At 51.8% G+C, this 27,651-nt stretch overlaps 10 protein-coding genes across 17 annotated transcripts; 7 read left to right on the top strand and 3 right to left on the bottom strand.

The window, feature by feature from the left end:
* The first annotated feature begins 243 nt into the window (after positions 1-243).
* H257_00386 lies at positions 244-2,087 on the top strand. 2 transcript variants are annotated; one of them, XM_009823051.1, is made up of 5 exons: positions 244-285; positions 389-728; positions 779-875; positions 925-1,100; positions 1,150-2,087. In XM_009823051.1, the coding sequence occupies exons 2-5, from the start codon at positions 391-393 to the stop codon at positions 1,538-1,540; spliced, it is 1,002 nt and encodes a 333-aa protein (XP_009821353.1). In that variant the 5' UTR covers positions 244-285; positions 389-390; the 3' UTR covers positions 1,541-2,087. The 2 variants fall into 2 exon arrangements, with proteins under 2 accessions (XP_009821353.1, XP_009821354.1); XM_009823052.1 differs by lacking the exon at positions 244-285 and having other exon boundaries at positions 358-728.
* H257_00387 (hypothetical protein) lies at positions 1,544-2,037 on the bottom strand (the record flags this gene model as incomplete). The annotated part of the gene is made up of 2 exons (XM_009823053.1): positions 1,544-1,946; positions 1,991-2,037. The coding sequence occupies 2 exons, from the start codon at positions 2,035-2,037 to the stop codon at positions 1,544-1,546; spliced, it is 450 nt and encodes a 149-aa protein (XP_009821355.1).
* Positions 2,088-2,578: 491 nt separating the features above from the next.
* Positions 2,579-6,432, bottom strand: H257_00385 (hypothetical protein; the record flags this gene model as incomplete). Its single annotated transcript, XM_009823050.1, has 9 exons — positions 2,579-2,716; positions 2,774-2,899; positions 4,590-4,700; positions 4,768-4,991; positions 5,038-5,338; positions 5,393-5,848; positions 5,898-5,991; positions 6,051-6,283; positions 6,349-6,432. 9 exons carry the CDS (start codon positions 6,430-6,432, stop codon positions 2,579-2,581), a joined length of 1,767 nt encoding a protein of 588 aa, XP_009821352.1.
* Positions 6,433-6,553: 121 nt separating this feature from the next.
* H257_00384 (hypothetical protein) lies at positions 6,554-6,914 on the top strand. Its single transcript, XM_009823049.1, has one exon. The coding sequence runs from the start codon at positions 6,566-6,568 to the stop codon at positions 6,767-6,769; it is 204 nt and encodes a 67-aa protein (XP_009821351.1). The 5' UTR covers positions 6,554-6,565; the 3' UTR covers positions 6,770-6,914.
* A 1,641-nt stretch (positions 6,915-8,555) lies between these two features.
* Positions 8,556-11,775, top strand: H257_00383. 2 transcript variants are annotated; one of them, XM_009823047.1, is made up of 13 exons: positions 8,556-8,797; positions 8,850-8,917; positions 8,968-9,081; positions 9,149-9,261; positions 9,316-9,476; positions 9,566-9,613; positions 9,689-9,741; positions 9,786-9,882; positions 9,989-10,126; positions 10,174-10,287; positions 10,348-10,418; positions 10,471-10,674; positions 10,730-11,775. In XM_009823047.1, exons 1-13 carry the CDS (start codon positions 8,582-8,584, stop codon positions 11,382-11,384), a joined length of 2,052 nt encoding a protein of 683 aa, XP_009821349.1. In that variant the 5' UTR covers positions 8,556-8,581; the 3' UTR covers positions 11,385-11,775. The 2 variants fall into 2 exon arrangements, with proteins under 2 accessions (XP_009821349.1, XP_009821350.1); XM_009823048.1 differs by having other exon boundaries at positions 10,471-11,775.
* A 385-nt stretch (positions 11,776-12,160) lies between these two features.
* H257_00382 (hypothetical protein) lies at positions 12,161-13,882 on the top strand. Its single transcript, XM_009823046.1, has one exon. It carries the CDS (start codon positions 12,205-12,207, stop codon positions 13,759-13,761), a length of 1,557 nt encoding a protein of 518 aa, XP_009821348.1. The 5' UTR covers positions 12,161-12,204; the 3' UTR covers positions 13,762-13,882.
* Positions 13,883-14,671: 789 nt separating this feature from the next.
* H257_00381 (hypothetical protein) lies at positions 14,672-19,264 on the top strand. 4 transcript variants are annotated; one of them, XM_009823043.1, is made up of 8 exons: positions 14,672-15,175; positions 15,229-15,555; positions 15,683-16,290; positions 16,704-17,217; positions 17,761-18,063; positions 18,228-18,554; positions 18,638-18,754; positions 18,822-19,264. In XM_009823043.1, the coding sequence occupies exons 1-8, from the start codon at positions 14,705-14,707 to the stop codon at positions 19,062-19,064; spliced, it is 2,910 nt and encodes a 969-aa protein (XP_009821345.1). In that variant the 5' UTR covers positions 14,672-14,704; the 3' UTR covers positions 19,065-19,264. The 4 variants fall into 4 exon arrangements, with proteins under 4 accessions (XP_009821345.1, XP_009821344.1, XP_009821346.1 ...); XM_009823042.1 differs by having other exon boundaries at positions 18,638-19,264; XM_009823044.1 differs by having other exon boundaries at positions 18,228-18,754.
* A 103-nt stretch (positions 19,265-19,367) lies between these two features.
* Positions 19,368-21,404, top strand: H257_00380 (hypothetical protein). Of its 3 annotated transcripts, none has more exons than XM_009823041.1 (10): positions 19,368-19,437; positions 19,529-19,797; positions 19,857-19,908; positions 19,964-20,091; positions 20,145-20,225; positions 20,298-20,386; positions 20,453-20,552; positions 20,603-20,836; positions 20,880-20,968; positions 21,056-21,404. In XM_009823041.1, exons 2-10 carry the CDS (start codon positions 19,540-19,542, stop codon positions 21,351-21,353), a joined length of 1,329 nt encoding a protein of 442 aa, XP_009821343.1. In that variant the 5' UTR covers positions 19,368-19,437; positions 19,529-19,539; the 3' UTR covers positions 21,354-21,404. The 3 variants fall into 3 exon arrangements, with proteins under 3 accessions (XP_009821343.1, XP_009821342.1, XP_009821341.1); XM_009823040.1 differs by having other exon boundaries at positions 19,511-19,797; XM_009823039.1 differs by having other exon boundaries at positions 19,485-19,797.
* On the bottom strand, positions 20,880-24,460 carry H257_00379 (hypothetical protein; the record flags this gene model as incomplete). The annotated part of the gene is made up of 7 exons (XM_009823038.1): positions 20,880-21,663; positions 21,798-22,170; positions 22,493-22,862; positions 22,948-23,263; positions 23,426-23,694; positions 23,751-24,007; positions 24,054-24,460. 7 exons carry the CDS (start codon positions 24,458-24,460, stop codon positions 21,445-21,447), a joined length of 2,211 nt encoding a protein of 736 aa, XP_009821340.1. The 3' UTR covers positions 20,880-21,444.
* Positions 24,461-24,895: 435 nt separating this feature from the next.
* H257_00378 (hypothetical protein) lies at positions 24,896-27,419 on the top strand. The gene is made up of 9 exons (XM_009823037.1): positions 24,896-25,162; positions 25,232-25,459; positions 25,514-25,639; positions 25,703-25,879; positions 25,961-26,110; positions 26,163-26,285; positions 26,333-26,458; positions 26,519-26,731; positions 26,811-27,419. The coding sequence occupies exons 1-9, from the start codon at positions 24,944-24,946 to the stop codon at positions 27,150-27,152; spliced, it is 1,704 nt and encodes a 567-aa protein (XP_009821339.1). The 5' UTR covers positions 24,896-24,943; the 3' UTR covers positions 27,153-27,419.
* Positions 27,420-27,651: the final 232 nt, after the last annotated feature.

Here is a 27,651-nt window from a genome sequence, read left to right as displayed (position 1 = left end):
ATGTCGAGTGACCTGGTTAAGTTGAAGCAAGAAATCTCCAAACAAGCAAATCAAATAATTCGAAGGCGACATGAACGACGTTAAGAAAGTTGGTGTTTTTCGATTTTGGCCGCTTGCATACACTTCCAATATTGTGCCGTCGACTGGTCAGCGTGTTCGAACATTAGAGATCGCTCTATAGCTGGCATCCTAAATGGGCCCCACTTGTCGTTGCACTGCTACCGGTAGCCGAGGGCTGCACTTCCGGCGTATCCTGTATCCTGCTGCCACCCAAGATTACAGAATGTAGGTCACTGTCGCCGTAATCATTTCCCGCGATCTATTTTGACTTGATAAGTTGAGCATAATCCATCGTGAGTTAACAGTAAACTGGACTTGCTTTTCACAGCAATGGGGAAAGTGTCGAGCAGTCGGACGGACGACTCCATCGAGAGTCGTGTCGGCGGCGTGGTTGCGTCGTTTCGCGACGCCAAGCTCGTACACTCAGCTGGAGAAACAGCCAAAGACGCGCTGTGTGGTGGTGCCATCTTCTTCGGCGGTGTCTCGCTGACCCAACTCAGTATGTTGTTGTGTCGCATGTCGGCATCCACGCCAGCATTCCCTTCCATCGTTGGCGGCATTGGCGTGGCTGCCTCAAGTATTCTCGTTGGAGCTTTTTGCCTTCGACGAACGGACCCCACGCCCGTGCAAATGACAGCTGCCGCCGCCACGGGCTTGCTTCTCTTTCGGTACACCACCGTGAACTCTATCATGTCCTTCACCACAGCGGCACTTCTAGCCTGTTGGGAGGCCGCTTCCGGTCATTAGCACCCAGCGACTTTCGTCACCCTGGGGCATTTGGACACGCCAACATTTCGCTGCCTGCGACACTGGAGGTATATATGCACAGTGAAGTAGTTTTTCATCGTGGCTTATCATGTGCAGTATGCAGACGGCAACGCCCGCGCCGTTATCCAGAGCTTTGGCCGCCTCTACGGTTGCCACACATGTGGCGTTCGAAGCGCCAAGTTCCACGCCGACCACCAGCCACCCGTCATGGTCGCCAAAGCCGAAAACGAAAGACTGTGGAACCGCCTGATAGCTGGTCCGGTCGTCCAAAGGTGGGTAGTTCGACACTATCTCTTCCACACTAAAGTGTCTTGAACGAAGGTACTACCCGCAGTGCGACGGCTGCTCCAACATCCAGGGCGCCCAAGTCAAGAAAAACGCGCAAAAGCTCAAGCTGCACCTCTGGGCGCTGCGAGGGTACCATGCGACGGGGTTTTGGATGGTTCTTTTTGGGGCGGGGGGATTGGGGGGGTACATCGCACAGTCCCCCGAAGCGGATTCGTCTATTGTGGAACAGGTGGCGGCACATGCCACTGACGTGTGGCAGCCTCCGACGCTGGCGCGCCTGCGGGAGCGAGAGGCCGCGCTGAAGCTGGAACGTCTGGCTGCGGACACCCTGCGCAAGAAAGCGATCGACATCGAATTGGCCCATATACGCGAAAGGAAAGCCACACTAAAGTTGGCTGCGAAAGTAGCAGCCACTAATGCTTAAACGTTAAATGTCTTGGAGTTGACGTTCTGTCATGTACTGGCGCCAGTCACCGCTCGAGACAACGTCCACGGCAGTGTCGGAAGGAATGACACAGAAGTACGTCCATGCAAGAAGACTCTCAGTGCCGCACGTGACGTCGACTTGCACACGTTCGTACTCATTGGATGGGTGGTCGGCACCGTAATAATCTTCCAGGGCATCCAGACCCTCCAGAAGTTGGTCATATTCTTGCGGGTCGTCGGCTGTCAACACTTGGCCATACACGACGCCACTGCCGCCGCGGTACATTCCAGGGTATCCTGCGGCGAAGTGCATGAGCGACGCATCGGCGACCGATCCCCGCGGGGCCAGGAATCGCGCGGACGCGTATTTGCCCACGTGTCTGTCAAAGTTGCGGAAACCTTTCCTACATGTAGATTGAAAACTAACGAGACGATATAATGATCGTACATGAGAGTGCCATAGACAAAGAACGGAAGCCGAGGTGGCTGCGCCATGACTTAGGTTGAAATGCTACCAGTATCCTATACTACCGGTAGTACTGGAAATACATACAACCGTGAATGCATGTTTTATCAAAAGACAAATATATCGGACGAAACGGGAGATACCGCGGGAATATTTTGACCATAATTGCTTACACATTTATGTGACCAAGGAGTTCAATTTAACGTTAAGGACTTCGTATCCGGATTCGTGAGGCAAGGTTTTCGGGTCAAAACCGAATGGCCGCAATGCTATGGCCACGATCGTGAGACGGCCGTCCTCGCGGCAAAGCTGTGTGTCGACCAACTCGCCACCGAAGCCTGTTCAGCATGTTGTCGATGGTTGATGTATATTATCACAACAATTTTATACTTCGAAGTATATATATATAATTGTTGCGGGGGTGGGGCATGCATTTGCAAGATGCCATGTCCCCATTTCGTTAACCGCATATACCGGGTATACTCTTCATAACGTTAGGCAGTCAGTCATCTGCTATACTATACATAACGTTACATGTACTGTACAGTGTATGTACTAGTATGGCGGAAGTTATGACGACCCATTTGACCCTCCATGCTTGCGAGGTCGATGGCCAAGGACAACTTGCTTTTTCAGTTCGTCCACTTGGTCCCGCAGCCGTTCGTTTTCTTCTTCGAGGTCCGCGACAAGGCGCGAGTTGGTTTGCGCCTACCACGTCCACAAAGATCGTCACGCCGTCGAAGTCAAAACAAAGGGCATGTTTACCGCTGACGCCTTTGTAGCTTGTTCGAGCGCATCCTTCCACGTCCCGATTTCTTCGTCTTTGGCTTCGATGGCGCGCCGCAACTTGTCCACGTCAGCAGAGTCAGAACCATTGAGTCGTGGGAGGCGCTGAGGTAAAAAAAAAATTGCTGGTTAGGCTCGAGACAGATTTTGTATCAAGGACGTACGGATCGAATTTCGGGTTTGGGCGGCGGGGCAACTGCTGCGTCGGCCTTTTTCGCGTCAGTGAGTTGGTGCTGGAGCGACTTGACGAGTTCCACAAGCCGTTCCTTTTCAATCTAGTGTACATATATATATTTCAGTCAAACTGCTCAAGAATAATAACAGCATGATGGACACCCGTACAGCTAATGCTTGATGGTTGGCGGTGTCTGTCATGGCATTGACGCCTATTTTGGTCGATTCGAGTTTCTGGGCTTGCTGCAAGTCCCTTCGAAACGATTCGATCGTGGATGCTTGGTGCGCGAGCTGTCTCTTCTGCTTTAAGGACTTCGTATCCGGATTCGTGAGGCAAGGTTTTCGGGTCAAAACCGAATGGCCGCAATGCTATGGCCACGATCGTGAGACGGCCGTCCTCGCGGCAAAGCTGTGTGTCGACCAACTCGCCACCGAAGCCTGTTCAGCATGTTGTCGATGGTTGATGTATATTATCACAACAATTTTATACTTCGAAGTATATATATATATAATTGTTGCGGGGGTGGGGCATGCATTTGCAAGATGCCATGTCCCCATTTCGTTAACCGCATATACCGGGTATACTCTTCATAACGTTAGGCAGTCAGTCATCTGCTATACTATACATAACGTTACATGTACTGTGATCGTACATGAGAGTGCCATAGACAAAGAACGGAAGCCGAGGTGGCTGCGCCATGACTTAGGTTGAAATGCTACCAGTATCCTATACTACCGGTAGTACTGGAAATACATACAACCGTGAATGCATGTTTTATCAAAAGACAAATATATCGGACGAAACGGGAGATACCGCGGGAATATTTTGACCATAATTGCTTACACATTTATGTGACCAAGGAGTTCAATTTAACGTTAAGGACTTCGTATCCGGATTCGTGAGGCAAGGTTTTCGGGTCAAAACCGAATGGCCGCAATGCTATGGCCACGATCGTGAGACGGCCGTCCTCGCGGCAAAGCTGTGTGTCGACCAACTCGCCACCGAAGCCTGTTCAGCATGTTGTCGATGGTTGATGTATATTATCACAACAATTTTATACTTCGAAGTATATATATATAATTGTTGCGGGGGTGGGGCATGCATTTGCAAGATGCCATGTCCCCATTTCGTTAACCGCATATACCGGGTATACTCTTCATAACGTTAGGCAGTCAGTCATCTGCTATACTATACATAACGTTACATGTACTGTACAGTGTATGTACTAGTATGGCGGAAGTTATGACGACCCATTTGACCCTCCATGCTTGCGAGGTCGATGGCCAAGGACAACTTGCTTTTTCAGTTCGTCCACTTGGTCCCGCAGCCGTTCGTTTTCTTCTTCGAGGTCCGCGACAAGGCGCGAGTTGGTTTGCGCCTACCACGTCCACAAAGATCGTCACGCCGTCGAAGTCAAAACAAAGGGCATGTTTACCGCTGACGCCTTTGTAGCTTGTTCGAGCGCATCCTTCCAAGTCCCGATTTCTTCGTCTTTGGCTTCGATGGCGCGCCGCAACTTGTCCACGTCAGCAGAGTCAGAACCATTGAGTCGTGGGAGGCGCTGAGGTAAAAAAAAAATTGCTGGTTAGGCTCGAGACAGATTTTGTATCAAGGACGTACGGATCGAATTTCGGGTTTGGGCGGCGGGGCAACTGCTGCGTCGGCCTTTTTCGCGTCAGTGAGTTGGTGCTGGAGCGACTTGACGAGTTCCACAAGCCGTTCCTTTTCAATCTAGTGTACATATATATATTTCAGTCAAACTGCTCAAGAATAATAACAGCATGATGGACACCCGTACAGCTAATGCTTGATGGTTGGCGGTGTCTGTCATGCCATTGACGCCTATTTTGGTCGATTCGAGTTTCTGGGCTTGCTGCAAGTCCCTTCGAAACGATTCGATCGTGGATGCTTGGTGCGCGAGCTGTCTCTTCTGCTCCAAACACTTCGTTCGCAGCGCTTCAACGGTGTTAGTGGCGTCTATGATGTTGCCGCTGTCGGCTGTACGCGCTCGGTGTAACTGGTCTAACACCCCATCACCATTGATATGTCTTGTTGAGCCAGTCAGTACCTTTGGCAAGTGCAGATGCATTGGTACTAATCTGCCGCCGTAGGTCGTCCATTTCGTGTTGCAATGCGTCGATAAGCGAGTCGTCGTTGTGGGATTTGTCCAACAAGATGGCGAGTTTGGTTTTGTGTTTCCCGGCGTCTTTCTCGAGCGTGTGCATTCTGGCCTTTTGCGCGTCGTACTTTCGACTGAGTTTGTCGTTGGCATCTTTGAGCGCGTCCAGGTCAGCGACTACGTGGTCCAGTTGCCTTTGCTTGTCCGCTTTCAGTGCCAACAACTCGACCTCGGCCTTGGCGTCTACCCCCTACAACATCCTCCATATTCAGTCGTCCATCGCCCATGTCGTTTTCATCTGTACCGTGTCAGGCGCTGTCCGGGTTTGCAGCTCCTTCTCCAGCTTCTTCACTTTGGCCTTCAGCATGACGATTTGCTGTGCCCGACCTCGTTTGCCGCCGCCTTCGCCGTCCAGTATCTCTGCCAGCGGCACGTCGTCCCCCACCTCCCGCTGCAACGCGCGTTGCGTTTTCTTGAGGTCGATCGCCATGGCTTCGTACTTTACCCGCAAGTCTTCAAATTTCTTGAGTGGCACCGTGTTGGCCGACTCGGTGTGTTTCGGCTCGGGCTTTTCACCCAGCTGCAGCTTGTGCACCAGTCGCTCGCTTTTCAAATGTCTTTCTTCAGCGTCATGGAGCTGCCGCTCGAGCTCGGCAATGCGGCCGCTCGCGCCGGCGCCTTTGGACTTTTCCTTGGTCAATGCGATTTTCGCCTGGCGCAGTTTCTTGGCTTGGTGCACGATCTTGACGTCGCGGATGTCCTATGCAACAACAGTGGTCAGATTAATTCCCGACAACGAGTAAAGTTACATGGTCCACGACTTCGGCGCCTTGCAACACATCCCGTAACGTGTTGACGTCCAAACCAGGAATGGGCTCCACCGCTTCCAGCAACAACTGGAGTCTACGCAACATGCCGTAAGGTAACTGTAGCCCTATGATAACGGACATCTAGCAACGAACTCTGTGACGTGGTGCTTGTAATCCTTGATGGTAGCCACCAATTCCGAGTTTTTGAGCTGGAGAGCTTGGATGTCACCCACGCCGTCCCAGTTGAACGCCGCTGGATCCAGTGGCGGGGGGGGTTGGTTATCGTCGTCTTGACTAGCGTCCCCGTGGTTGTCGCGCGTGGGAGGTTGGTCATCGTCGGAGCTGTTGTCGTCTTCATCGTCCCATTGTGGCATCGCCAGTGGGGCCTACATGCGTTGGTTAGCACGTAATATCAATGAGAATATTTTGTAGATTTCGACATGCAGACGACCTCATGTACATGAAGTTTCGTGCGCGACGGAACGCGAAGGTTGACGTCCGCAGTCACATGTTTCCTTTCAATGTGGAGGTCCATTGCCCAAGCCAAGGCGTCGGTACATCAGATATCACACAGTTACAGGAGCGAGTTGAAACGCCTGTTGGTTGGGCGTTGGTACAATATGTTAGGTAAATATGTAACAACGAAAGATGTGTGTGTTGTTTGAATCATGCCCAGCTCTACGAAGGAGCTGAAGCGGGTAGTTCCGCATCGTAAAGCCACTCACAAGGACGACCCAAAGGCCAAAGCACGTCGGGCGACTATCTCCGGTTTGTTTGCGTTGCCGCAACACATCTCCAACAACATGACTGGCCTGGCTGCCCTCGCTGTCCAAGCAACATTGTATCGAGGTCGAAAACTGAAACAAGACTGACGAACACCCCAACAAGACCCGGGTTAGGATTTAACAAAGTGTACATTAGACGTTGATATGCATGCACAAGTTGGTTGGCGTGGCTGTGTACAGTGCATTCTCCAAGGACAGTTTATAAGCATCGTCCATTGAAAATGCGATTCCGTGGTTAACTGTAAACGTCAGTGGTAATCGTCTTGTTTCGCCAACATACATTTGCTGTTACATCCAAACGGTACGACGCGGCGACGTTGACATCATCCCGAAGGACTTCAACGTTAGGCCACTCTCATGGTGAAAGTTTGTATTCCGCACACTCTCACATGTCATTTGAAAAGTTACTTCATTTGCAACTACAATAACTGTTACCATGGTCTCATCGGACACGTCTGCTGCGTATACCCTCACGAGTCGTTCTTCTCGGGTCCTCGAGGCATCGAACTATACACTCGCAAGTACATTGCGAACGACAACGCATACGACACTGTGTTCCTGTTTTGCCACGGCGTTCAAGAGCATGGCACTACGACGATGTGTTTGCCACGTTATGAAATCTCACTACTTCTACGCTAATATGCATTTTTGTATACAATGGATGCGGGTACGGGTGAGACCTTGGGGGACTTCACTACTGTAGGCTAGCGATTCTAAGCCATACATGCCCTAGAGCCATACCCCCAGGCAAGCATTAGCTAGGGTGCGTCAGGGGCCAGGCATCTAGGAGCTAGGTGGTGGCAAGGCGTCACCCCTATCTACCACATCGCTACAACGTTTACTCCCAGCCATTGCGGTCTATGCCCTGGACCACCAAGGGCACGGGAATAGCGGCCGTGATTGCCACGATTGTTTGAGTTTTAGCGAGTTCATCAATGACATTGCTGCGTTTGATGGTATCCTTCGCCAAGACCACGCCATATACGCACCTCCGTGCGTTTGAAGCCACCATCAGGTGTGCTTGTAGGATGCCAAATGCTCAAAATGTCCTTGGTGTCATTTCATTTGGCGGACTGCTTCTGGCAGTGGCGGCAGCTACATACCAAGCCCGAAGCCTGGCATGGTTTGGTGTTGTTTGCACCAGCAATTGGCGTCGATCTGAACACGACGCTGAAGATCCAGCGGTCGTTCGCGGGGGTTCTCGAAGTGCTGGCACCAAAGTAGAAGGTTTTGTCAGCCGTGGATCCAAAATGTTTGTGGAAAGCCCCGTTACGTGGCACTCGAAGTGCTGAGTCGCAACGCACAGTTTGTCGAGGATTATGAATCTGACGCTCTCAACGACCACCATAAAATGTAAGTGCGATTGGCGCTGTACAATTTGCGCGGCATGAAGCAGCTGCAAAAGATACAGGGCATGGTACGTACTAGTATGCCAGTGGTGATTCACCACGGCAAAAACGACGGAGCGACCAGTCCGAGCATTTCCAAGGCGTTCTGCGACGTTTGCAGGCTCAACACAAGTCTCTCTGGGCAATTCCACTGTTTGCCCAACGAGCCTACGAAAGATGCCACCATCGACATGGCTGTGCAATGGATTATTCAGCTGGCACAACGCTGATTAGATATCGTGAATAACATAGTCGTCTTGTTTGCTTGTTATGCAAGTCTAACGGTAGTTCAATATCGCTAATTGCAGGTCTTCTTCTACGTAGTACCAGTACAGTAGTGCTCAAGAGCTCCTGTACTTCTTGTTCAAGTTTCATTCGTCAATACGAACAGTTTCGTGGTGGTAACTTTGTAACTGTCCGGTTGGATTTTCGGATGTGTCCGGATAACTACAGCCCAACTCCACTCAATATGATTGGCTTGCTGTCTTCAACCATCAACCTTTGAAGATAGATGCTGCGGTTCCTGCGAACTCGGGCGCTGCCGCCTGTGCATGCGCACCTGTCGTTCTCGACGAAAAGCCCTCCCACGCTGCCAGAACGCGCGCGCATTGCCCTTGTTGGTCGAACGAATATTGGCAAGTCCACGCTCTTCAACCGCTTGACCAAGACGCGAGGGGCCATCGTCCACAACGTGCCTGGGACGACCCGCGATCGCCGCTTTGCAGTGGTACCCACCAACACAGCAAAATGTGATAGTTCTCAATCATTCATATTCACAGGGTTACTTGGCCGGGTTGGACTTTGACGTCATCGACACTGGTGGGCTTGCCGACGCTCCGTCGGGCAGGTAGCCAAGTGTGTGTCCCCATTGTGATTCCATGACTCATGCATCTGTAGCTTGGAACGCGGCATGTTGAGCCAAACCGAGCGTGCGCTGCATGAAGCAGATCTCATCTTGTTCTTGATCGATGGCCGTGAAGGCGTCACTGAAATCGACAAGCACTTCGCTCGGTACTGTCCATTCTTCTCTCCCCACGACACAAACGATATACATATATATATTGAGCGACACGGCTAGATGGCTGCGAAAAGCTGACCCGCAGGCGCCAATCCAGCTAGTTGCTAACAAACTGGAAGGTGATGCCACGCAGTGGCTGAGCAACATCCACGACTCGTTTCAACTGGGGATGGGTACAACAACGCACCTCTTCAACCTGAAAAGAGATTTCTGACGTTTCTATGTAGGGGAGCCGCTGGTCATCTCGGCAGAGCATGGCGAGGGGCTAACGGACCTCGTCCCACTGCTCGTTCCATTGGTCGAAGGACATGCGGAGGCATTGGCGGTGCAAAAAGCCGCGCTCGCCGCGGAACTTCCTGCGGGCGACACCATGGACGAGCTCGAGAATGTAAGTACAACAGACAAATCGTCATTCCATGGTTGTTGTGGCTACGCGGTGTCATTTGTAATGGTGTTCGTTCCGTGTTGTACATGTAGCCTCGATCCATCAAGCTGGCAATCGTGGGGCGCCCGAATGTGGGCAAGGTACTGTACCTACCTACCTTCTTCTCCACGTTGATATACATGGAATGAGCTCACGGGTTGGGTTGAACGATGTAGTCGACGCTGCTCAACAAGATTGTTCGGGACGATCGTGTCCTCACTGGGCCAGAGTACGTGAACTCAAGAGCAATGTATAGAGGTTCAAGTCCATTAGGCCTGGTGTGACGCGGGATGCCGTTGAAGTAAAGTGGGCGTTTCACAATCGAGAAATCACCCTCGTGGACACGGCCGGCATTCGCAAATTCAGCAAGGTACAGTCGTCCTTCAATGTTACCTCGCATCATCTGTCTCCACATACATATATATTTCATTGGATCCTGGACTACCACAAACTATACGCCTCTACTACTCTACTAGCGCGACCACTCAAACCAAATCGAAAACCTCTCGGTGCGCGACACCTACGACGCCATCAGCTCGGCCCAAGTCGTGTGTGTGGTTGTTGACGTGAGCGAAAAGCAGCTGATTCACTTGGACTTGACCATCGCCCAGCGGGTACGTGTGCCATCATGACGTGGCACGACACACGTTCGGTTGTCTAGGTGCTGGACGAAGGCCGCGCGTTGGTGCTCGTGGCCAACAAGGCTGACTTGGTGGACGACGCCCAAGCTGAGATCGAGCGCATCCGCGGCGAATTGGATGGGTCGTTGGCCCAAGTACGTGGATTGTGCAGTTGTCTTTTCATGCCAACCGTGTCGCATGTGTACACACTGTAGGTCCGGGGCGTGCCGATTGTGTCTATTTCAGCGCTGGAAGGCAAGGGCATTCGCAACATTTTGCCCGAAGTGTACGATGATCTTGTGTACTTTGCCTTTTCTTTGTTGACGGATACACAATAGGGTCGCGGCGCACGATCGGTGGGACTTGCGGGTGACCACGGGTCGCCTGAACCGATGGATGGCGGCGATGGACCGGCACCACCCACCGCCGACGGTCAAGGGCAAGACGCTCAAAGTCAAGTACATCACCCAGGTCAAGGCGCGTCCGCCGACGTTTGCGCTGTTCGTCAACAAGGCCGACGACGTGCCGGAATCGTATCGTCGGTTCGTTTTCGTTCGTTCGTTCGTTCGTACGGTGACCGTTCTTCGGTATATGTAGCTTTTTGCTCAACCAACTTCGCACCGAGTTCGACATGACAGGCGTCCCCGCGCGGTTGCTGCTTCGCGGCAGCGAAGACAACCCGTACAAACGAGGGTACTCGCGCGCCAAGCCCACGACCACCACGCGAAGCACGTCCAAACCCGTCGCGTTTGGCGGTCGCAACACATCGCCGAAAGCGGCCGTTCCGGCGGCGACCGGCAAGCTCAAGGCGGTCCCTGCGCCCTGGACCGGCAAGAAAGTGCCGACGGCCAAGGCCAAGGTGGTTGTACGGGGCACCCGCAAGAACAAGACGTCGGGGTTCCGGGGTCCGTCGTCGGGAGCCAAACCCAAAAACGGCCGTGGCGCCGCTTCTCGCCCATCTTCCCGTCGCGAACCGACCAAGAAACCGTCGTCGGCCGCCCGAGGAAGCAGCTCTGGCGGACGGCGTCCCGCGGAGGCGTCGTCGTCCAAGGGTCGTAGTAGTTCGTCGTCAAGGCCATCGTCGAAACCCTCGGGAGGCGGGGGCAAGCAGAAGGGTAAGTCGTCCGGCCGCCACAAGACCGAACGCACCAAGCTGCGCGACCCATCGGCCAAGAAGGCGTCGCGATGGAGTGACAAGCAAAAGGAAAATGCCAAGCGCCACAACGGCACGCGTAAACCTCGCACTGGGTAGCCGACCTTCCACAACCAGGAGGGAGTAAACCTGGAATCGTACCATCGACACGCGTCTGTTAGGGACTAAGGTGTCAACAACAGCGATACATGTACTGTACCTAGGTCGGTGGGGATTCATATATCTTTCCTGCGGAGAACTTCCTTACGATCCTGTACAGGAAAGCACATGTCTAATCCAGGGGATGTTCATTCCGATGTCCATGCACGGAAGTGCTGCTACGGCAACATAGGTACACATGCAACGTCAACGTTGTCCTCCCATTCGGGTCACATGTAGTAGTTGCACGCGTCCTTACCTCGTGCCTTCGTTCACGGCGCGTCCGGCGTCGTGACTACCCAGCATCGCGAGGAAGTGTCCCTCACTTCCATCGAATCTCCGTGGATTTGTGTTGCACATCCACCTCGTCATGGGAATTAGTGTGGTGATGTCGACCATTTTTATGCAGAAGTATACAAACGCCAAGTAGTTTCCTATTTTTAACCGTATAAGAATCGGACTAGCCAATCAAAGTGCGATAGATCTTAAATGCGTTCTAGAAAAGAACAAGAATGCACGTCATTTTTCACTGTATAAGCAAATAGTCTTGCTTAGCCAGGAGATCACTAAATGCTTGAATTGGCTGTTTGTATCCAATGTACCTCTATAAACGTATCCGGATAAAAACTAGTACCAGTTCAACGACCCCATCGTATACAAATACCAAGTCAAACTGTAACAGCCACATATGCTGACAACTTTCCAACGCTCTGAAGTAATCCGGCCGTCCATTTCATTCTCGAATTTGCGTGGTTCCGACGACACACTTCACTCACTCATCATGAGCTCCAGCGCCTTCTCCAACGACCCTTTTAAGGTGAACAGCAAGGACGTCAAGTATACTGAGTCCCACATTGAAGCCAACTACACGTACCAAACCTCGTTTGTCGAAGGCAACGTCGTGACCCCCGTGTCCGAACAGTACTTGTTCAAGACCAACACCAAGATCCCGAAACTGGGGATCATGATCGTCGGGTTGGGCGGCAACAACGGCTCCACGTTGGTGGCCGGTGTGTTGGCCAACAAGCTCGGCCTCACGTGGACCGACAAGGACGGCGAGCACAAGCCTGACTACTTTGGGTCGATCACACAGTCGTCGACTGTCCGCTTGGGCACGAACGCCGAAGGCCGTGGCGTGTACGTGCCGTTCAAGAACATGCTTCCCATGGTGCACCCGAACGACTTGGTGATTGGCGGGTGGGACATTTCCGCGCACAACTTGGCCGACGCCATGGTTCGCGCCAAGGTGCTGGACTACGACTTGCAGCGCCAGTTGATTCCGCACTTGGAAACGATCACGCCGTTGCCGTCGATCTACTACCCCGATTTCATCGCCGCGAACCAAGCCGACCGCGCCAACAACGTCCTGACCGGGTCGAAGCAAGACAACTTAAATCAAATTCGCCAGCACATTCGCGACTTCAAGGCCAAGAATTCGTTGGACAAGGTGATTGTGTTGTGGTCGGCCAACACGGAGCGCTTCTCGGACATTGTCGAAGGTGTGAACGACACGGCGGACAACCTGTTGGAAGCGATCAAGAACGGCGAGGACGAAGTGAGCCCGTCGACGGTGTTTGCGGTGGCTTCGATCTTGGAGAACACGTCGTACATCAACGGTAGTCCTCAGAACACGTTTGTGCCCGGTGCGATCGAATTGGCGGAGCGCCACAACGTGTTTATCGGCGGCGACGATTTCAAGTCGGGCCAGACCAAGATGAAGAGCGTGCTGGTAGACTTTTTGGTCGGCGCTGGCATCAAGCCCGTGTCGATTGTGAGCTACAACCACTTGGGCAACAACGACGGCAAGAACTTGTCGGCGCCCCAGCAATTCCGCAGCAAGGAGATCTCCAAGTCGAACGTTGTGGACGACATGGTGGACTCGAACCGCATCTTGTTTGCCGAAGACGAACACCCCGACCACTGCGTCGTGATCAAGTACGTGCCGTTTGTCGGCGACTCGAAGCGCGCCTTGGACGAGTACACGTCGAAGATTTTTATGAACGGCACGAACACGATTGCCATGCACAACACGTGCGAAGACTCGCTGCTGGCGACGCCGCTGATTTTGGACCTGGTGATCATCTGCGAGCTGGCCGAACGCATCCAGATCACCAAGCAAGGCGGCAAGACTGAGCGCTTCCACTCGGTGCTGTCGATCCTGAGCTACCTGCTGAAGGCGCCGCTGGTCCCCCGTGGCACCCCCATCGTGAACGCGCTGTTTGCCCAGCGCGAGTGCATTGTAAACATCTTGCGAGCATGCCTCGGCCTCCCCGCCGAAAACTACATCCAGTTGGAGAACAAGTTGGCCAGCGAAATCAACAAGCGCACCCACGCGTAGATATGTAGGAAATCGAATGGATAACTTGATTGTTTTGATGTTTTGTGTGGACATCAGGAGAAGACTCGGTGGGCTAGTACGCAATACTGTATTAATATGTACTTTGGTTGTAACGGAAAACAATATTTTTTAGTAGCAATTTTCCGGAATAAAAACAATTAACTACTGTATTGTATGGCCAATACAATTATTGTACTTTGACAGTGTGAATAAGTATTGCTTGTTGCAATTTAAATATTTAATTGTATAATTGTCAATTATTTCAATGAACAATTATATTTCTTTACAAATGATATTGTTCGCTCAAATATAATTATTTTGGATCTCTCACAATCAATTATTGTAATTGTCCAGAGTTTTTGCAATACATCATTTTCTGTATTTACAGTTAATTGTCAACTATTATTTCCCGTACTAGTACCCTGATAGTACACGTACCTTCGTAGCCATAGGACTGTGCACGTACATGCATGTATTCTGGTGACTATGCCATCAAAATGGCTTTTCAACAAATAGTAGATGGGCGAAATTGATGAGGGGTCGAAGTTCAATACTATTAATAGTATGTTCAATATCTTCAAACTGTTAAGAATAATAGAATACTGGTACATAGTATCACGGGCACACAACAAGGATTTGGTCGTAGTCTCAAGGGAAGTGCAGTACATGTATACTTACTTACAGACGTAGTCTCAGGGGAAGTACAGTACACACTTGCTTACTTCCTGTAGCCCTCGGTCGGTTTGGTCGGTTCCCTTGACTGTGAACTAACGGCATCCTGGAATATGGGCAATTTAAAATGATACTTTGACGTACTTATTACTACTCTATTATACTAGTATATGTATGTACTTTAATATTTTTATAAATATAGATATTTGTATTGAAAGTTATGAGTAGTAGTAATCCAGCGCAGCACTTATTCCTGCGAATTGACTGAATCATGTCGACAGAGTCGTCGAAGCAGAAGCGCATGGCGCTGCACCAGTCCCTTGTCTTGGAGTTCCCTGGACGAGTGGAATGCGTCGTGCACTACTCCATGCGTGTGCTTGTGGGGACGGCGGACGGGCGATTGGTTCTCTTCGACACGCGTAAGGACCCGAACAAGCCCGTGGGTGTGCACGAACTGCCACACAAGAAGCGCATCCAGCAAATCTTGGTCGTGCCGCACATTCGCATGGTGATCGTGTTGGCGAACAACACGGTCACGGTGCACTCTGCAACAGACTTGGAGTTGGTCTCGTCCGAGTTTCACTTGGCCAAGGACGTGACGCATTTGAGCGTCAACCAGCGCGGTCCGCCGCACTTTCGCGTGTGCGCTGCGTCCGCGACGAAGCTGCAGCTGTTCCAATTCGAAGCCAAGGAGAAGCGGTACAAGTACTTGCGTGAATTGGCCATTGCCGACCCCCCCGAGGTATATGTACACGTCGACTCTCGATCGTGTTCACATGTTTCAAACTCTTGTAGGTCGTGGGGTGGTATCGGAACAAATTGATCGTGGGCAGTCGTCGCGGGTACGCCCTCATCAACGACAAGACTGCAGAAGCCCTGTCGATCAACTTGAACGTGAACACGACCCCGATGGTGAAGCTTCTTCCGAACGAAGAGATTGTCGTGTCGGCCATGGATGCGTTGGGTGTGTTCCTCCTCTTCACGGGCGAACCTGTCCAGCGAAACTCCATCGCATGGACGAAAGCCCCCGTGGCCATCGAATACACGTCGCCGTACTTGGTGTCCATGATTCCGCAAAAGGGTATTGACGTCCACAGCATGCAAGACGGATCCCTCGTCCAGGTATGTCGTTGTATGTAGCATCGTACTAATACTAGTACTACTAACTACCCTCCATCTTCGTTCCCTCGTGTGTGTGATCGACCACCATAACCATCGTCGTCGTCGTCGGTACTTCCGCTCTGTCTAGTCGATCGCGTTGCCTCGGATCACGGCCATGTTTGGCAACGGCATGAAGTGGGACATGGAGCCGCGGACAGGTGGCGACTCGGAGGACGTGATTGTGGTCGCGGCGCTCACTGCCACGGGGTCGACGTCCATTTTCAAGGTGGAGCAAATGCCCATGGAGCAACAGGTCCAGGAACTGCTTGACCGCGGGCGGATCGAGGAAGCGTCCGACTTGATGAAGAAGAGCATCTCGAGCCTGAACGCGGACAAGCAGAAGAGCCGCATGCGCCGCTTCCACCGCCAGGTCGCGATCACGCTGCTCAAGCGGTGTGAGTTCGATGCCGCCGTCGAGTTCATCTACCGGTCGGGTATGGACCCGCGGGAGTGGCTCAGCTTCTTCCCGGATCTCGTGAGCCCCAGCTTTGCGTACGAACCGACGATCCTCACGCCCGACGTGCTCCCTCGCGGGTCGAGCGCCAGCCCCGACTGGAACTCCGTGCTGGCCGCCCTCCTCAAGGACAACGCGGGCAATTTGGCGCCTGAACTGGTCGCGAATGGCCACGCCAAGCTGTACACGAAGTCGTCCAAGGCCCTGCTCAAGTGTTTGGAAATGATAAAGAAACACTCGAGGTACGAGCATAAGTCTCATTGATTGGTTATGGGTATCAAGGCCAAATATACTATATCACTGGAAAAGGAATAAATATAAACTCGGACTGGAAAATGCATAAGTATGAACTCGGACTAAAAGGAATAAGTATATTCTGAATGGAGCGAATTGATATATATTCTGAATGGATGGAATAATTAGTAAACTCTGACTCAAAGCAGTGAATATATCCTGAAAATGGAGTGAGAATTCATAGATTCTGTATAAAAAACGAATACAAATAAAGTGTATGACTGGTCAAAATGAAAAAAATATATATCCCGAGACAGGATGAATCAAAATGAACATATTCTGAATAGTATTAGTTAGTAGGGAATATATTTCGAGTAAAACGAGCAATTCGTATATATATATATATATTTACATTGTGTAGCCGAGACCGAAGCTCGTCGCGCGAAGGCATGTTTGCAACGCCGCCTCGGTCCCGGTCCACGAGCCGCGAGTCAGAGTTTTCCGCCGCACACTCGTCCGGGGGCAGCTTCCACCGCGCACCAGTCCTCTCGCGGGCAGCGGCGACCGTCTCGTCTTCGTTTCCCAAGGACATTCAGCGGTCGGAAGCCGTGGACACGGCGCTCCTGCGTCTGTACATCATGCACGAATCCATGTCTGAGATCGCGGCGCTTCTAACGACCATCGACCACCAAGGTGAAGGCGCACACTGCGATCTGGGGTCGTCCCAGGCGCTGCTGATGCATCATCACTTGTACTTTGAGTTGGGGCTGCTCTTTGAACGCCACGGCCGCGTACTTGACGCGCTCGACGTGTACGCGCGCATGGGGAGTGGCGAGTACATCCAGAACCCCCTCGAGGACAGCACTTCAGGCGCCCAAGCGGCGGTGGACCTGCTCCTGACCGTCGAGGACACTTCCCTCGTGCTGTACCATTCGGTTCGTTCGTCCATCCATCAACCTGTGTGACGATATAGATAGTCCTTTTACCCAATATTTGGACAGTTGTGGTGATTCTTTGCCAAATCTATCGATCGATTCTTTGTACTGACTTTTGTATGAAGTGTTGTCCAGTGTCACACTAATTTCATTCACACACTAATTCGATGTTGAATTATTCCAAGAGTGGATTTGATTGGCTACTTGATCTGGGTTTTGATTGGTCGTATATCGATTGTGTGTCGATTTGGTGATTCTAGTCATTCGATTGAGCACCCAAACACTCCAATCTCGAATCGACTTGACAATAACTATGCCTACATATTGTGTTTTCGAGTGAAATGTCGTGTTGTGGTTTCTCGTTGGAATTTAAATCAAATTGATTGGCTACCTCAGATGAGCTCAAAAATTATTAGCCAATCAAAACCTTCTGAATGAAATTCAACCAATCAGATCGATTGTGGATCGGTTTGGTCGGCGCGATTCACAGTCAATTGCAAATTTGTATCATATCGACAATACGTATAAGAGTATTTCTTGTAGAAATGGGTGCTCGAGGCAGATCCCCACGAAGCCCTCCGCGTGTTTACGCATCGACCGCGGCACTTGAAGCCGTTTGTGGCGGCAGATGTGGTCGCACACTTGAAAGAGCATGCGTCCGACCCAGCGGTGGTGCAAAAGTACTTGGAGAGTTTTGTGGATGGGGGCGATGGGGCAACTTCGACAGCAACGGACGCAGAAAACCCCCACCACACTCGACTGGCATTGGAATATCTGGACGAAGTGCTCAAAGCCGTGCAAAGTGGCCTCGATCCGTCCAAGTCTCATCCTGGCAAGGAACCGTCGGTACGATTCATCTCATATTCAATAATAGATTATTATTCATTTAATCCCATCTATATCTATATGTACTATTATTTATTCATTTATTCCTATCTATATATATATTATATATCTATATGTATTATTATTTATTCCTATCTATATATATATATATGATCATGGCGTAGCCCCTGGGGGAAGCCCGCAAGCGTCTTCTCAAGTACTTGAAAGCACCAGAGTCAGCGTACGACGCCGGCGCACTCATGGCCAAAGTGAAGTCGACGCCGGCTTTGCGCGAAGAGTTGCTTGTTATATGTGGCCGCGGCGGGTTTCACGAGCAAGCGTTGCTGGCGTTGCTAGCAAGCAAGAATGTGCCGGCGGCGGAAGCGTACTGCGTCAAGTATGGCATCCCACGGAAGGGAGGGAGTAATTACAACGGCGCGTTGCTCAAGTTGGTCGAGTTGTTGTTCAAGCACAAGGACGGAGACATGGCCGAGTATGCGCATCTGTTGATGGTACGTACAATTATATATATTTTACTTATATCTCCCTTTTGGACACATAATCGAAAGATTTACAATATATATATATCGTTTAGGCCCGCCATGCCAAGGCGTTGAATGGCACGGCCGTGCTGAACTTGATTCCTGCGTCGACACCCCTCGTCAAAGTAATGGACTTCTTGAGCCAGCTCCTGCCCCACAGTGCCCACGAGGTAGGAAGACGACGATGGGTCGTGACGATAGGTTGTATGTTTCATGTCGTGGGGATGATGGATCTAGGTGCGAGAGAAGACGTTGGCGCGCAACCTGTCCAACATTTACAACCTGCAAGTCCAATGCGAGCGCGTGGACAAGTACTCCGAGTCGGTGGAGATCGACACCAAGACCACATGCGGCGTCTGTCGCAAACGCATCGACACCAACATCTTTGCTGTGTACCCCAATGGCTCTGTCGTGCACTTTGCTTGTGGGCCAAACGTGAACATGCATGTAGATCCGATCTCTGGCGAGATCTTTGGTTGAACCTAATACAGTCGTCATGAGCTGGTACATCTCTCTCCATACACCGCTGTAGCGGCGTCCAAGGCATCACGCCGACAACTTCAGCACGAGATAGCTCATGTTGATGCAGGTAACCTTCGAGCCTCACCACGCCATGCCTCCCTCATCAGGATTTCTCCTTCAACCAGAAGGTCCTGCAGTAAGGGCCATGCGCCATTTCGAGTTGGAATAAAAGTGAGATCTTTACACTAGATCTGTGTATGCTGCATTCAAATTTGGAATATTATTATAGTTGTGAGTGTTCTCCGGATAAAAATCCGGTTTCGCATTGCGCGGGGTAGAGCGAGAAAGGTTCCATCAGCCTTGCTGCCGCAACGCTGGATCAAACACGTCGGTAGGACGACGATATGAACACAAAGATGGAAGCATGAATGATGATAGTATGGGGATGTATGATGCGACTGCAGAGTGGGTGGCGTACACAGGTGAGCGCGACATGGTCCCTGCATCAGGAGAACGCACAAACGAAGGAACAACATGTGGTGTGGCGATGGTTCAACGTCCTCCTCTTGCAGCCATCTCAGAGTCCAAGGACGAGGACATAGATACGGTGGTTCCAGCCTCCGTTGGCGGACGTCTCGGACTCGCCGCCGACGACAGGAAGATGGAGAAGCAAAAGCAAAGCCACTTTGAAAAGCTCAACACGCTCAAACTGTTGCTTGACATCGGCCACTTGACCCAAGACGAATACGTTGTACGTAGTCCATCTACGTCTGGACGTCAGAACGACCGACCTGATGACGATGTCGACAGGAGCGCAAGAACCAGATCATCAACGAAATGACGGGCACCAGCTCCGACCGGAGTACGTCGTCATGAACTTGCTTTCTCATTCTCACATGTGCGTGTGTACACACTAGGTCATCGAAGCAGACCACCGTCCCTACAACCCATCATGAAGACGGTGGTGCCGCACAATCCGCCTGATTTTAGCCACATGATCAAGGAATCCGCGGAGAAGCTCAGCTTTGACCCGGACTCCCTCGAGGTACATTCCGTCCTCCACCACGATCCCTTGACCATGAACCCTTGCGCCTTTAGTGGAACTCGAGCCACGTCGTGATCAAACTGGATTTGGTCCCGTTTGCAACCGGCCAACTTCGAAACGCGTATTTTCTTCAAGTACGATATATATAAATATAAATATATATAAGCCAATGATTGAGCTACCAATCTCTCTCGACCGACATACAGGACTTGGGAGCGCACGGCGAGGAAGGCCAAGCCAAGCTGTACGTGGCAAAGGTCATCATGGGCGAGGCGGAGCCCAGCGCGTACTTGTGGTACGGGAATATGCCGACATTTCCCATAATGTTCATCGAGGGGGTCGGACGTGTGTGTATATGTAGCGACGTCGAGATGCAGGCAGTGTGTGCTCACTACGCCAAGCTCTACAACGAGCACGAACCGCCGCTCAAAGTCAAATACGCCAATTCGTGGCTACTCAAGGTAGCCCAGGCAAATGAATTTTCGTCATGGTATTCTGGGACATTTGGTAGCTGCGAGATCGACAGGACATGGTGTGCAGCGTCGAAGAGTACCTTCCAGGGGCGTACGTCAAGTACAGCAACAACAATGGCTACGTTGGAACTGCCACGAGCTCGACCGTCGAGCGCGAACGCAACACGCCGCAGGCATTCTCGCACTTTACATTCGTCTCATCCGATTACCGACTTATGGTCGTGGATATCCAAGGCGTCAACGACAGCTACACAGACCCCCAGATTCACACTGTACGTCTTCACCCTCCACATGTTGGTTGATCACATTGATTAGGCGGATGGACGAGGGTTTGGCATCGGCAACCTTGGCACGCGAGGCATGGAAACGTTTCTACAGTCCCACCGGTGTAACGAAGTGTGCAGGTTATACATATATATATCTGCTACTTGTGGACGTTCGCTATATATATATATATATTATGAATGTATGATTGTTGATGTGTGTCGTAGGTGGCTAGGACTACGAAATCTAAACGAAGAGCAATTCAAACCAGGCGGGACTGCTGCGCCGCTGTATCGGATGCCACACGAAGCCATCAAGAAATCCACGAGCCGGATCACCGAAGAGCGCAACGCGTTTGCCAGATCTGTGACAGTGTCCGAGGTGTTGGGGTCCGCCACCCAGCTACACACTGAAACGTCGTCACTGCTGCTGCCAACATCGTCATCCTCGTCACGACCGCTTGCGTCCTTTGCCCGATCGTGTCTCCGCCTCGTGTGCTGTTGCTTCGACCCTGCCCTCCCATAGTACTCACTTGCCACACTGTACCATACACACTAATATATTATGCAACCCAAAACAACACGGAATAACGTTGCCATATTCTATATCGACATCCTCACGCAGACCGGCACTCGTCTGGCAACAAGTCGTTGCCGCCATTCGGTTCCTTGGAACTTGCAAATGTCACCATGCGCTGATGCGTGAGACGAGTCTGGGACGACGTTGGCGGCACCACAAACGATTTCATTTCCATCTGGCACGATAAAGGGGAATCAAACGACTTTGGAGCGTCCGTGATGGCCGCGGCGGCGGCATACTCCTTTGAAAATGCATCCTACAACACAAACATAAGTCTATTGAGTGCAACCAGATAGATACGTGTGAGACATCGTCCCAAGAACATCATCTCATGTGAGACAACGTCGTCCCATAGGCCCAACATCATCTCATACGATTGATTGTACGTACCAAAATAGACGCGACGATCAGGTTGAGTGTCATGATAACCCCCGTGAGCCAAAACGCAATAAAGAAGAGGCGCACCCACGCACTCGTGACCAGCACGTGGCCCTCGACGATCACAAACCAGTTGTTGACCACAAGCAGCTCAAAGAGCGTCACCATCCCGCTCGGCACGTCGTTGAAGTTGTTGGCTGCGTACCCGACGGCCGCGTACGTCGAGTTGGCAAACGGCGCCGTGTTGAGAAGGGCGGGGGAGATGCGACCGCCAAACAGTTGGTGGCCCACGAGCGCAAACACGTTCATGTTGCAAAACATAACAAGTAGTAGGTTCTTCCCGATCGGCACCATCGCCCACGCTGTGTGCAGAATCACGCGGTACCTATTTCAGATTTCAATATATATATATATATATGTTTATATAAGAATGGTTCTGTTGACCCGTACACAAATGGAGAGTATATATATATACTGTACACATGCAGCTGTCGACAGAAACAGCGTCACACATTGTTGTTCGTTGTTGAATGTACACGAAATGCCAATACTACGAAGTAAATATATACATGCAGATGTTGACAGAAACAGCGTCACACACATGTTGTCGTTGATTATGAGGGGTGGACTCGAGTGGGATCTGGCCCATCCACCTGGACAGCAACAATCCTAACATCATAACATCATGGGGTAGGAGATGTATATACCGTTCGATGGAGAGGAAGAGACGAAGCATGCGCAGGCAGCGACACGTCATGAGCACCTTCGGCACAGTGTGATTGGTCGCCAACGTGTTGGGGACTTCGGCGCAAATGTCCACAACCAGCGACCCAATCGTGATGGCAGCGTCAAATCGGTTGCGGAACGAGTGCATGTAGTCCCGCCACCCACAGACGGCGATCTTGAGCATCATTTCGACCACGTACAGTGACGAAAATACGACTTGGGCGATGCCCCACTCGCGGGAGGACGCGGTATTGTCGGTCGTTGTCGACGCTTCCAACACAATGCACAGCGCATTCAAGATCAAGAGGCCGTCGATGGCCAACTCGAACCGCTTGTGCGTCACAATTGCACCTACACCCATCCATCCACCCACATAGTATACCCCCTTAGATTCTTCATGTCCAAAATCTGTCAAGATAGATGTGACGTGGCGTACAGAGCTGTTGGAAACGGCGGGTCGCGGCGACGCGGGGCCACCAGCGCTCGATTTCAGACGGCGATTTGTGGTACGTTTGGACGTACTCGCGCATGCAGTCGCACACGGCAAAAAAGTCGCGCAATTCGATGCGTCCGTCGCCGTCCGTGTCGAGCTGGTAGAACAAATCAAGCATGTGTTTGTGCGAGAGGCGCGTGGACGCGACGTTGTAGTGGTTGAGCTCTTGAAACAAGGACAGGGCGAGGTCCGTGTCGATCCAATTGCAACACACGGAGGGTTCTTCATGCAGAGGGGAAGGGGGGGGCATCCCCACTTGCTGGCGCTTGGGTGGAGATGACGAACCCCGGACCGTTGGGGGCGATGAGGGCGACGCCGACGTGGGGGGTGCCAGCACACGCCGTCCGGGGCTGCCGGGGGACGATGGCGGAGACCCCCGGCCCAGAAGCCCCACGTGGTGGCGGTCGGCCTGGATCGTCACGAGCAAATCAAACGCTTGGGAGAGCAGCGCCGCGCGGTTGGTCACGGCTTTCGCTTCGTCCGACGCAGCGATGCGCTGGAAGTTGTTGAAGACTTGGGCCAGGATCAAGTTCATCATGAAGAACAGACCGAACGCGACAAACACGATGAAGAAGAGGCCATACGCGCGGTTGCGGGTGTAGGCTGGCATCATGATGTCGGGAAAGTTGGCCGTCGTGAGGAGGATGAGCAGTTGCCACGCCGACTCGACAAACGAGCGCATGACGCCAGCTAGTCAACAGAGATAACGCCATCGAAAAATAGCGATATGGGGATTGATATGCTACCTTCTTCAGTGTCTTGGAACAGCACCGTCGACAGCCACGCAAAGAAACCAATGTACATGGCCACGAGCGACATGATGTTGTGCACCTCGGCCATGACCATATACATCTTTCGATACGTGCTTCGAATAGATCGAAATGTCAGCATGAAGATAAACAGTCGAAGAAAGGGTGCGATGCGACCGGTCAATGGCCAGCCTGTGGCGAAGCGGACGAGGGCGTTTGCGAGGGCGACGCAAAACAAACCGAGTGCACAGATGCTACCGACTGCAATGATGAACGAGAAGAGTATGGATAGAGGGGTACCGGTCAAGACGGGTAAAGAAGTTGCGGCCGAGGGAATGGTACAAGAGGCCGTCGTTGACGAGACAGATAGCCAGACACGTCACTTCGACGAGGACAGACTTTCCTCTGGCCAACAGAAGCATCCCAGACGTTAGAGGGGTGCTGGGGTCCAATGGATCGCCGCACGGATGAGGCCATGTACCATGACACCAATATGGCGTTTCAACGAACGACAGCATGAGTAAGACGAAGACGGTGGCATGACGGACGATGACCAACCGATGGTAGATCTTGTACACCTGCACTGCTTGGGGAGTGACTTTCGGGTGTGCTCGAGAGAACCCTCGGAACGCATCTTCCACCAGCCAACTTGCTTTGATCACCTTGTTTTTGTCCTCAACCGACAACATGAGCAGCGGACCATCCATCGTTGCCCACTGTTCGTTTCACAGTTGTTGTGTTGAAATGTGAAACCGCCCAATGCGATCTTAAATAAGGTATTTCAAACCCGCAATTAAAATTCGATATTCGAACTCCTGTACTACAGTACAGTAGTAACGGTTAAAAAAACATTACACTACCCTAAACAATCACGTCAATGGTAGGGATTTTTAACTGCCGCTTTGTCAGTAGTCCAACAGCCACGTTATTTGGTTCACATGTGACATTGTACGCCAGCAACGGAGCGTCAGATACTAACGTTACTCCTGATGGCATCGCAGCCGCCATACCATAGTGCGACGTAATCGTGCTAGTCCTACTGCAACAGGGGAAGAAAGTTGACCTGGCGAAACTGCCACACAAGGCACAAGTATGCAATCCCGAGATTCGGTTGATTTGTGAAACGGTAAAAAGTGAAACTCCTGGTGTTCGTGTGGAGGACTTGAGCACTTGGTGGTCAATTAGACAAGATGGACACCAAACGAGAGATTGGACCAACGCTGGTCCTTTCGCCGGCCAAGCAATCGTCGCTTCGGAGTCCCATGGCACGCCGTCCAGTCAGCCCACGGCCCGCCGCCGCCGCCGTGGCAACATCCACGTCAGAGACGATTTCGTTCCTATCCTCCGGTGCGTTGCAATGCAGTTCTCAATGCGGGCACCAACAAGCCCTCCAACTGCTTGAAATCAAGGTAGTCCTCTTCATGATTTCAACACGTAAAGGCTGAGGGGTATCTTGAACGATCGATCATATCTCGTAGCGACTTCGAGATCAACTGGCTGAGCTGCATCTGCTCCACGGCGAGCCCAAGGAGAAGGTGAAAATACCCCGCGCCGTCACCCCCGCCGTGTTCTCCGTGACAGACGAAGGCACGAAAGCGCGCAGCATCACGACCAGCATGGGGCGCCACGTAAGCATCGCCACGGGGCACGTGCTTCGGTCGATTCCAAAGCAAGTTCCCAACCGCGTGGCCGAGCGCGTGAGCGAGGTACCCTCGTCCTTTATATGATACTACGTAATATGACCACGCAACTACCTGCAGGCATTTGTAAACCCCCTCAAAGCAATCCAATACCTTAACTCGTACGAGTTCAGCACCGACTTGCTCGCAATAGCCAACCAAGTGTCGGTGTTGTTTCAGAACGAGCCTCGCTGTGTACCTGTCCAGGTATTATGTCAATGGATGTCTACTTGTTGGAGATGTCTCATCATTGTGTGTCGGTGTATGCAGAGCCCCGTATACGTGATAGGCGACATCCACGGTAACCTGTCGGACCTCAAGTTCTTTTCCGATCACCTGTGGCGTCTTGGCATTGGCTTGACGGCGGGCAACTTTTTGTTTCTGGGCGATTACGTCGACCGCGGCCTATCGTCCCTCGAGTGCATTGCGTACTTGTTTGCTCAAAAGGTACCTACCTAGTCACGTTTCCCCCCCCCTCTACCGGTAGTGGGGCAGCATTGTCAAAATCAATCGGCGTGTTTTTCGCAGATCATGTTTCCCAACAAAGTCGTGCTGCTGCGAGGCAACCATGAAACCCGCGCCGTGAACGGCTGGGAGGAGCACTATGGCTCTGGTTCATTCCTTGCGCAGTGCAAAAAACGCTTTGGGAACGATGAAGGGTGCAATGTATGGCATCAGGTACCTCGTGTTCTCTCATCATGGCTCCATATTCAAAGCATCCTTTTCGTAGGTCAACAATGCATTCGACTGCATGCCCGTGTCTGCGGTCATCGACGACGACATTTTCTGCGCCCACGGCGGCATCCCCCGTCCCCTCGCTTCGGGGGAAAAGCAGCTCGACTCGATTCAATCGGTAGGAGTATAATTTGCAGTATTTTGCTTGACCCGTTTGCCCCGTAGATTCCACGGTTGGCATCATTTGATACATTGGAGAAAGCGTCGAACACCCCATCGATGGGGGAACACGCTGCGTTGCTGCATATGGCCGAGGAAATGCTGTGGGCTGACCCTGCCGGCGAAGCGCAGGTGTAGTCACATAAAGCAAGCAATATGGAGAAGGCGACGATTCGATTTGGTCGGACATAGGAAATGACGCTCGACAAGCACGGGTTTGGCAAGAGTGCCCGCGGCGGCAACTCGATTTGCTTTGGCAACGTTGCAATCGATGACTTTCTCCAGCGGCACAACTTTTCGTACATCATTCGGGCGCATGAAGCATGCAGCCAAGGCATCCACTTGAGCAAGTCCGCGCGCGTCCTGACCGTGTTTTCCACGTCCAAGGACCACGGGCTCGGCAAGGTTGGTTTTCACATCCTGAATCACACCTTGCTCAACGTACGAGTTGTTGATTCATGGAATTGAGTTGGGGTATATGTAGCGCGCCAAGTGCGGCTGCCTCTTGGTCGAACGAGATCGCATCCTCATCCTCAATCGGTCCCACAAGTACAACGGCGGGTTTGTCCGCCGACGTAGTAGCTTGCAGCTGTCGTCGTCATTGTTGCCTCAACCCGACGGCGGCCTTTCGAGCACGTCCGCGGCGGCTCGGCGGTGCTCTGCCGCGTCGTCCGGGGGCGAGCATGCTAACGAAGATGACCACGAAGATGAAGACTCGACGGACGATGAAGTGGACGACACTAAGGCCCTCGATGGGCCTACTGGCATCATGGCCAATTCCCAAGTCGTGATCGACCTTGGTGACAACAATCAAGAAGAAACGTAACCTCAAGAGGTAACTCCATTTGACGCCATGCTTGCAAAACTGAAAAGTACAGATTGCGGCAACTGCATGCTTGCAAAGTCGTTAAACACGTTTACGGCACATCCGTTGATATGTTAACGGAAGCAGTGCGAAGATGTCGCAATTGTTTAACGTTACGCATTCATCGTGACAACGTGTAATCTGCCTCAGGTTGGCTCGATATGGGGGGTCGCACTAAGCCGAAATGCCAAGCGGGCATGGGGGCTGATAATTTATAATGTCCATCGAGTTCTTTATTGGTTGTATTATCACCGCCCCCCCGTCATATCCCACACACGCAGTGTGTTGTGTGCAACGATGACACGTTTTGCTTTGGCAATATATGACTGTACCCCCCCCCCGAGAATGGACTATACAGTATATTATCTTGAATTTTGTGGGTCGGGATTGTCACCAAAACACACACACATCACAAGTCAGTCAGTCAACATGATGTAAACAGTCAGTACCGATAGTACAA

The sequence above is a fragment of the Aphanomyces astaci genome (assembly GCF_000520075.1).
Source record: "Aphanomyces astaci strain APO3 unplaced genomic scaffold supercont1.1, whole genome shotgun sequence".
Classification (NCBI taxonomy): domain Eukaryota; phylum Oomycota; class Saprolegniomycetes; order Saprolegniales; family Verrucalvaceae; genus Aphanomyces; species Aphanomyces astaci.
This window is presented reverse-complemented; position numbering and strand designations above follow the sequence as displayed.

What these genes read in the sequence shown, in the direction of transcription:
- H257_00386 (XM_009823051.1), top strand. Translation starts at nt 391, where the DNA reads ATGGGGAAAGTGTCGAGCAGTCGGACGGACGACTCCATCGAGAGTCGT. An exon ending in ACGGGCTTGCTTCTCTTTCG is followed by an intron (nt 729 to 778) that starts GTACACCACCGT and finishes CGGCACTTCTAG; the next exon opens with CCTGTTGGGAGGCCGCTTCC. An exon ending in GCTGGTCCGGTCGTCCAAAG is followed by an intron (nt 1,101 to 1,149) that starts GTGGGTAGTTCG and finishes TCTTGAACGAAG; the next exon opens with GTACTACCCGCAGTGCGACG.
- H257_00384 (XM_009823049.1), top strand. Translation starts at nt 6,566, where the DNA reads ATGCCCAGCTCTACGAAGGAGCTGAAGCGGGTAGTTCCGCATCGTAAA.
- H257_00383 (XM_009823047.1), top strand. Translation starts at nt 8,582, where the DNA reads ATGCTGCGGTTCCTGCGAACTCGGGCGCTGCCGCCTGTGCATGCGCAC. An exon ending in GCGATCGCCGCTTTGCAGTG is followed by an intron (nt 8,798 to 8,849) that starts GTACCCACCAAC and finishes TCATATTCACAG; the next exon opens with GGTTACTTGGCCGGGTTGGA. An exon ending in CGTGTCCTCACTGGGCCAGA is followed by an intron (nt 9,742 to 9,785) that starts GTACGTGAACTC and finishes CAAGTCCATTAG; the next exon opens with GCCTGGTGTGACGCGGGATG.
- H257_00382 (XM_009823046.1), top strand. Translation starts at nt 12,205, where the DNA reads ATGAGCTCCAGCGCCTTCTCCAACGACCCTTTTAAGGTGAACAGCAAG.
- H257_00381 (XM_009823042.1), top strand. Translation starts at nt 14,705, where the DNA reads ATGTCGACAGAGTCGTCGAAGCAGAAGCGCATGGCGCTGCACCAGTCC. An exon ending in ATGATAAAGAAACACTCGAG is followed by an intron (nt 16,291 to 16,703) that starts GTACGAGCATAA and finishes TACATTGTGTAG; the next exon opens with CCGAGACCGAAGCTCGTCGC. An exon ending in ATCCTGGCAAGGAACCGTCG is followed by an intron (nt 18,064 to 18,227) that starts GTACGATTCATC and finishes ATCATGGCGTAG; the next exon opens with CCCCTGGGGGAAGCCCGCAA.
- H257_00380 (XM_009823039.1), top strand. Translation starts at nt 19,486, where the DNA reads ATGGGGATGTATGATGCGACTGCAGAGTGGGTGGCGTACACAGGTGAG. An exon ending in TGACCCAAGACGAATACGTT is followed by an intron (nt 19,798 to 19,856) that starts GTACGTAGTCCA and finishes CGATGTCGACAG; the next exon opens with GAGCGCAAGAACCAGATCAT. An exon ending in CAGACCCCCAGATTCACACT is followed by an intron (nt 20,837 to 20,879) that starts GTACGTCTTCAC and finishes CACATTGATTAG; the next exon opens with GCGGATGGACGAGGGTTTGG.
- H257_00378 (XM_009823037.1), top strand. Translation starts at nt 24,944, where the DNA reads ATGGACACCAAACGAGAGATTGGACCAACGCTGGTCCTTTCGCCGGCC. An exon ending in TCCAACTGCTTGAAATCAAG is followed by an intron (nt 25,163 to 25,231) that starts GTAGTCCTCTTC and finishes CATATCTCGTAG; the next exon opens with CGACTTCGAGATCAACTGGC. An exon ending in CGTACTTGTTTGCTCAAAAG is followed by an intron (nt 25,880 to 25,960) that starts GTACCTACCTAG and finishes TGTTTTTCGCAG; the next exon opens with ATCATGTTTCCCAACAAAGT.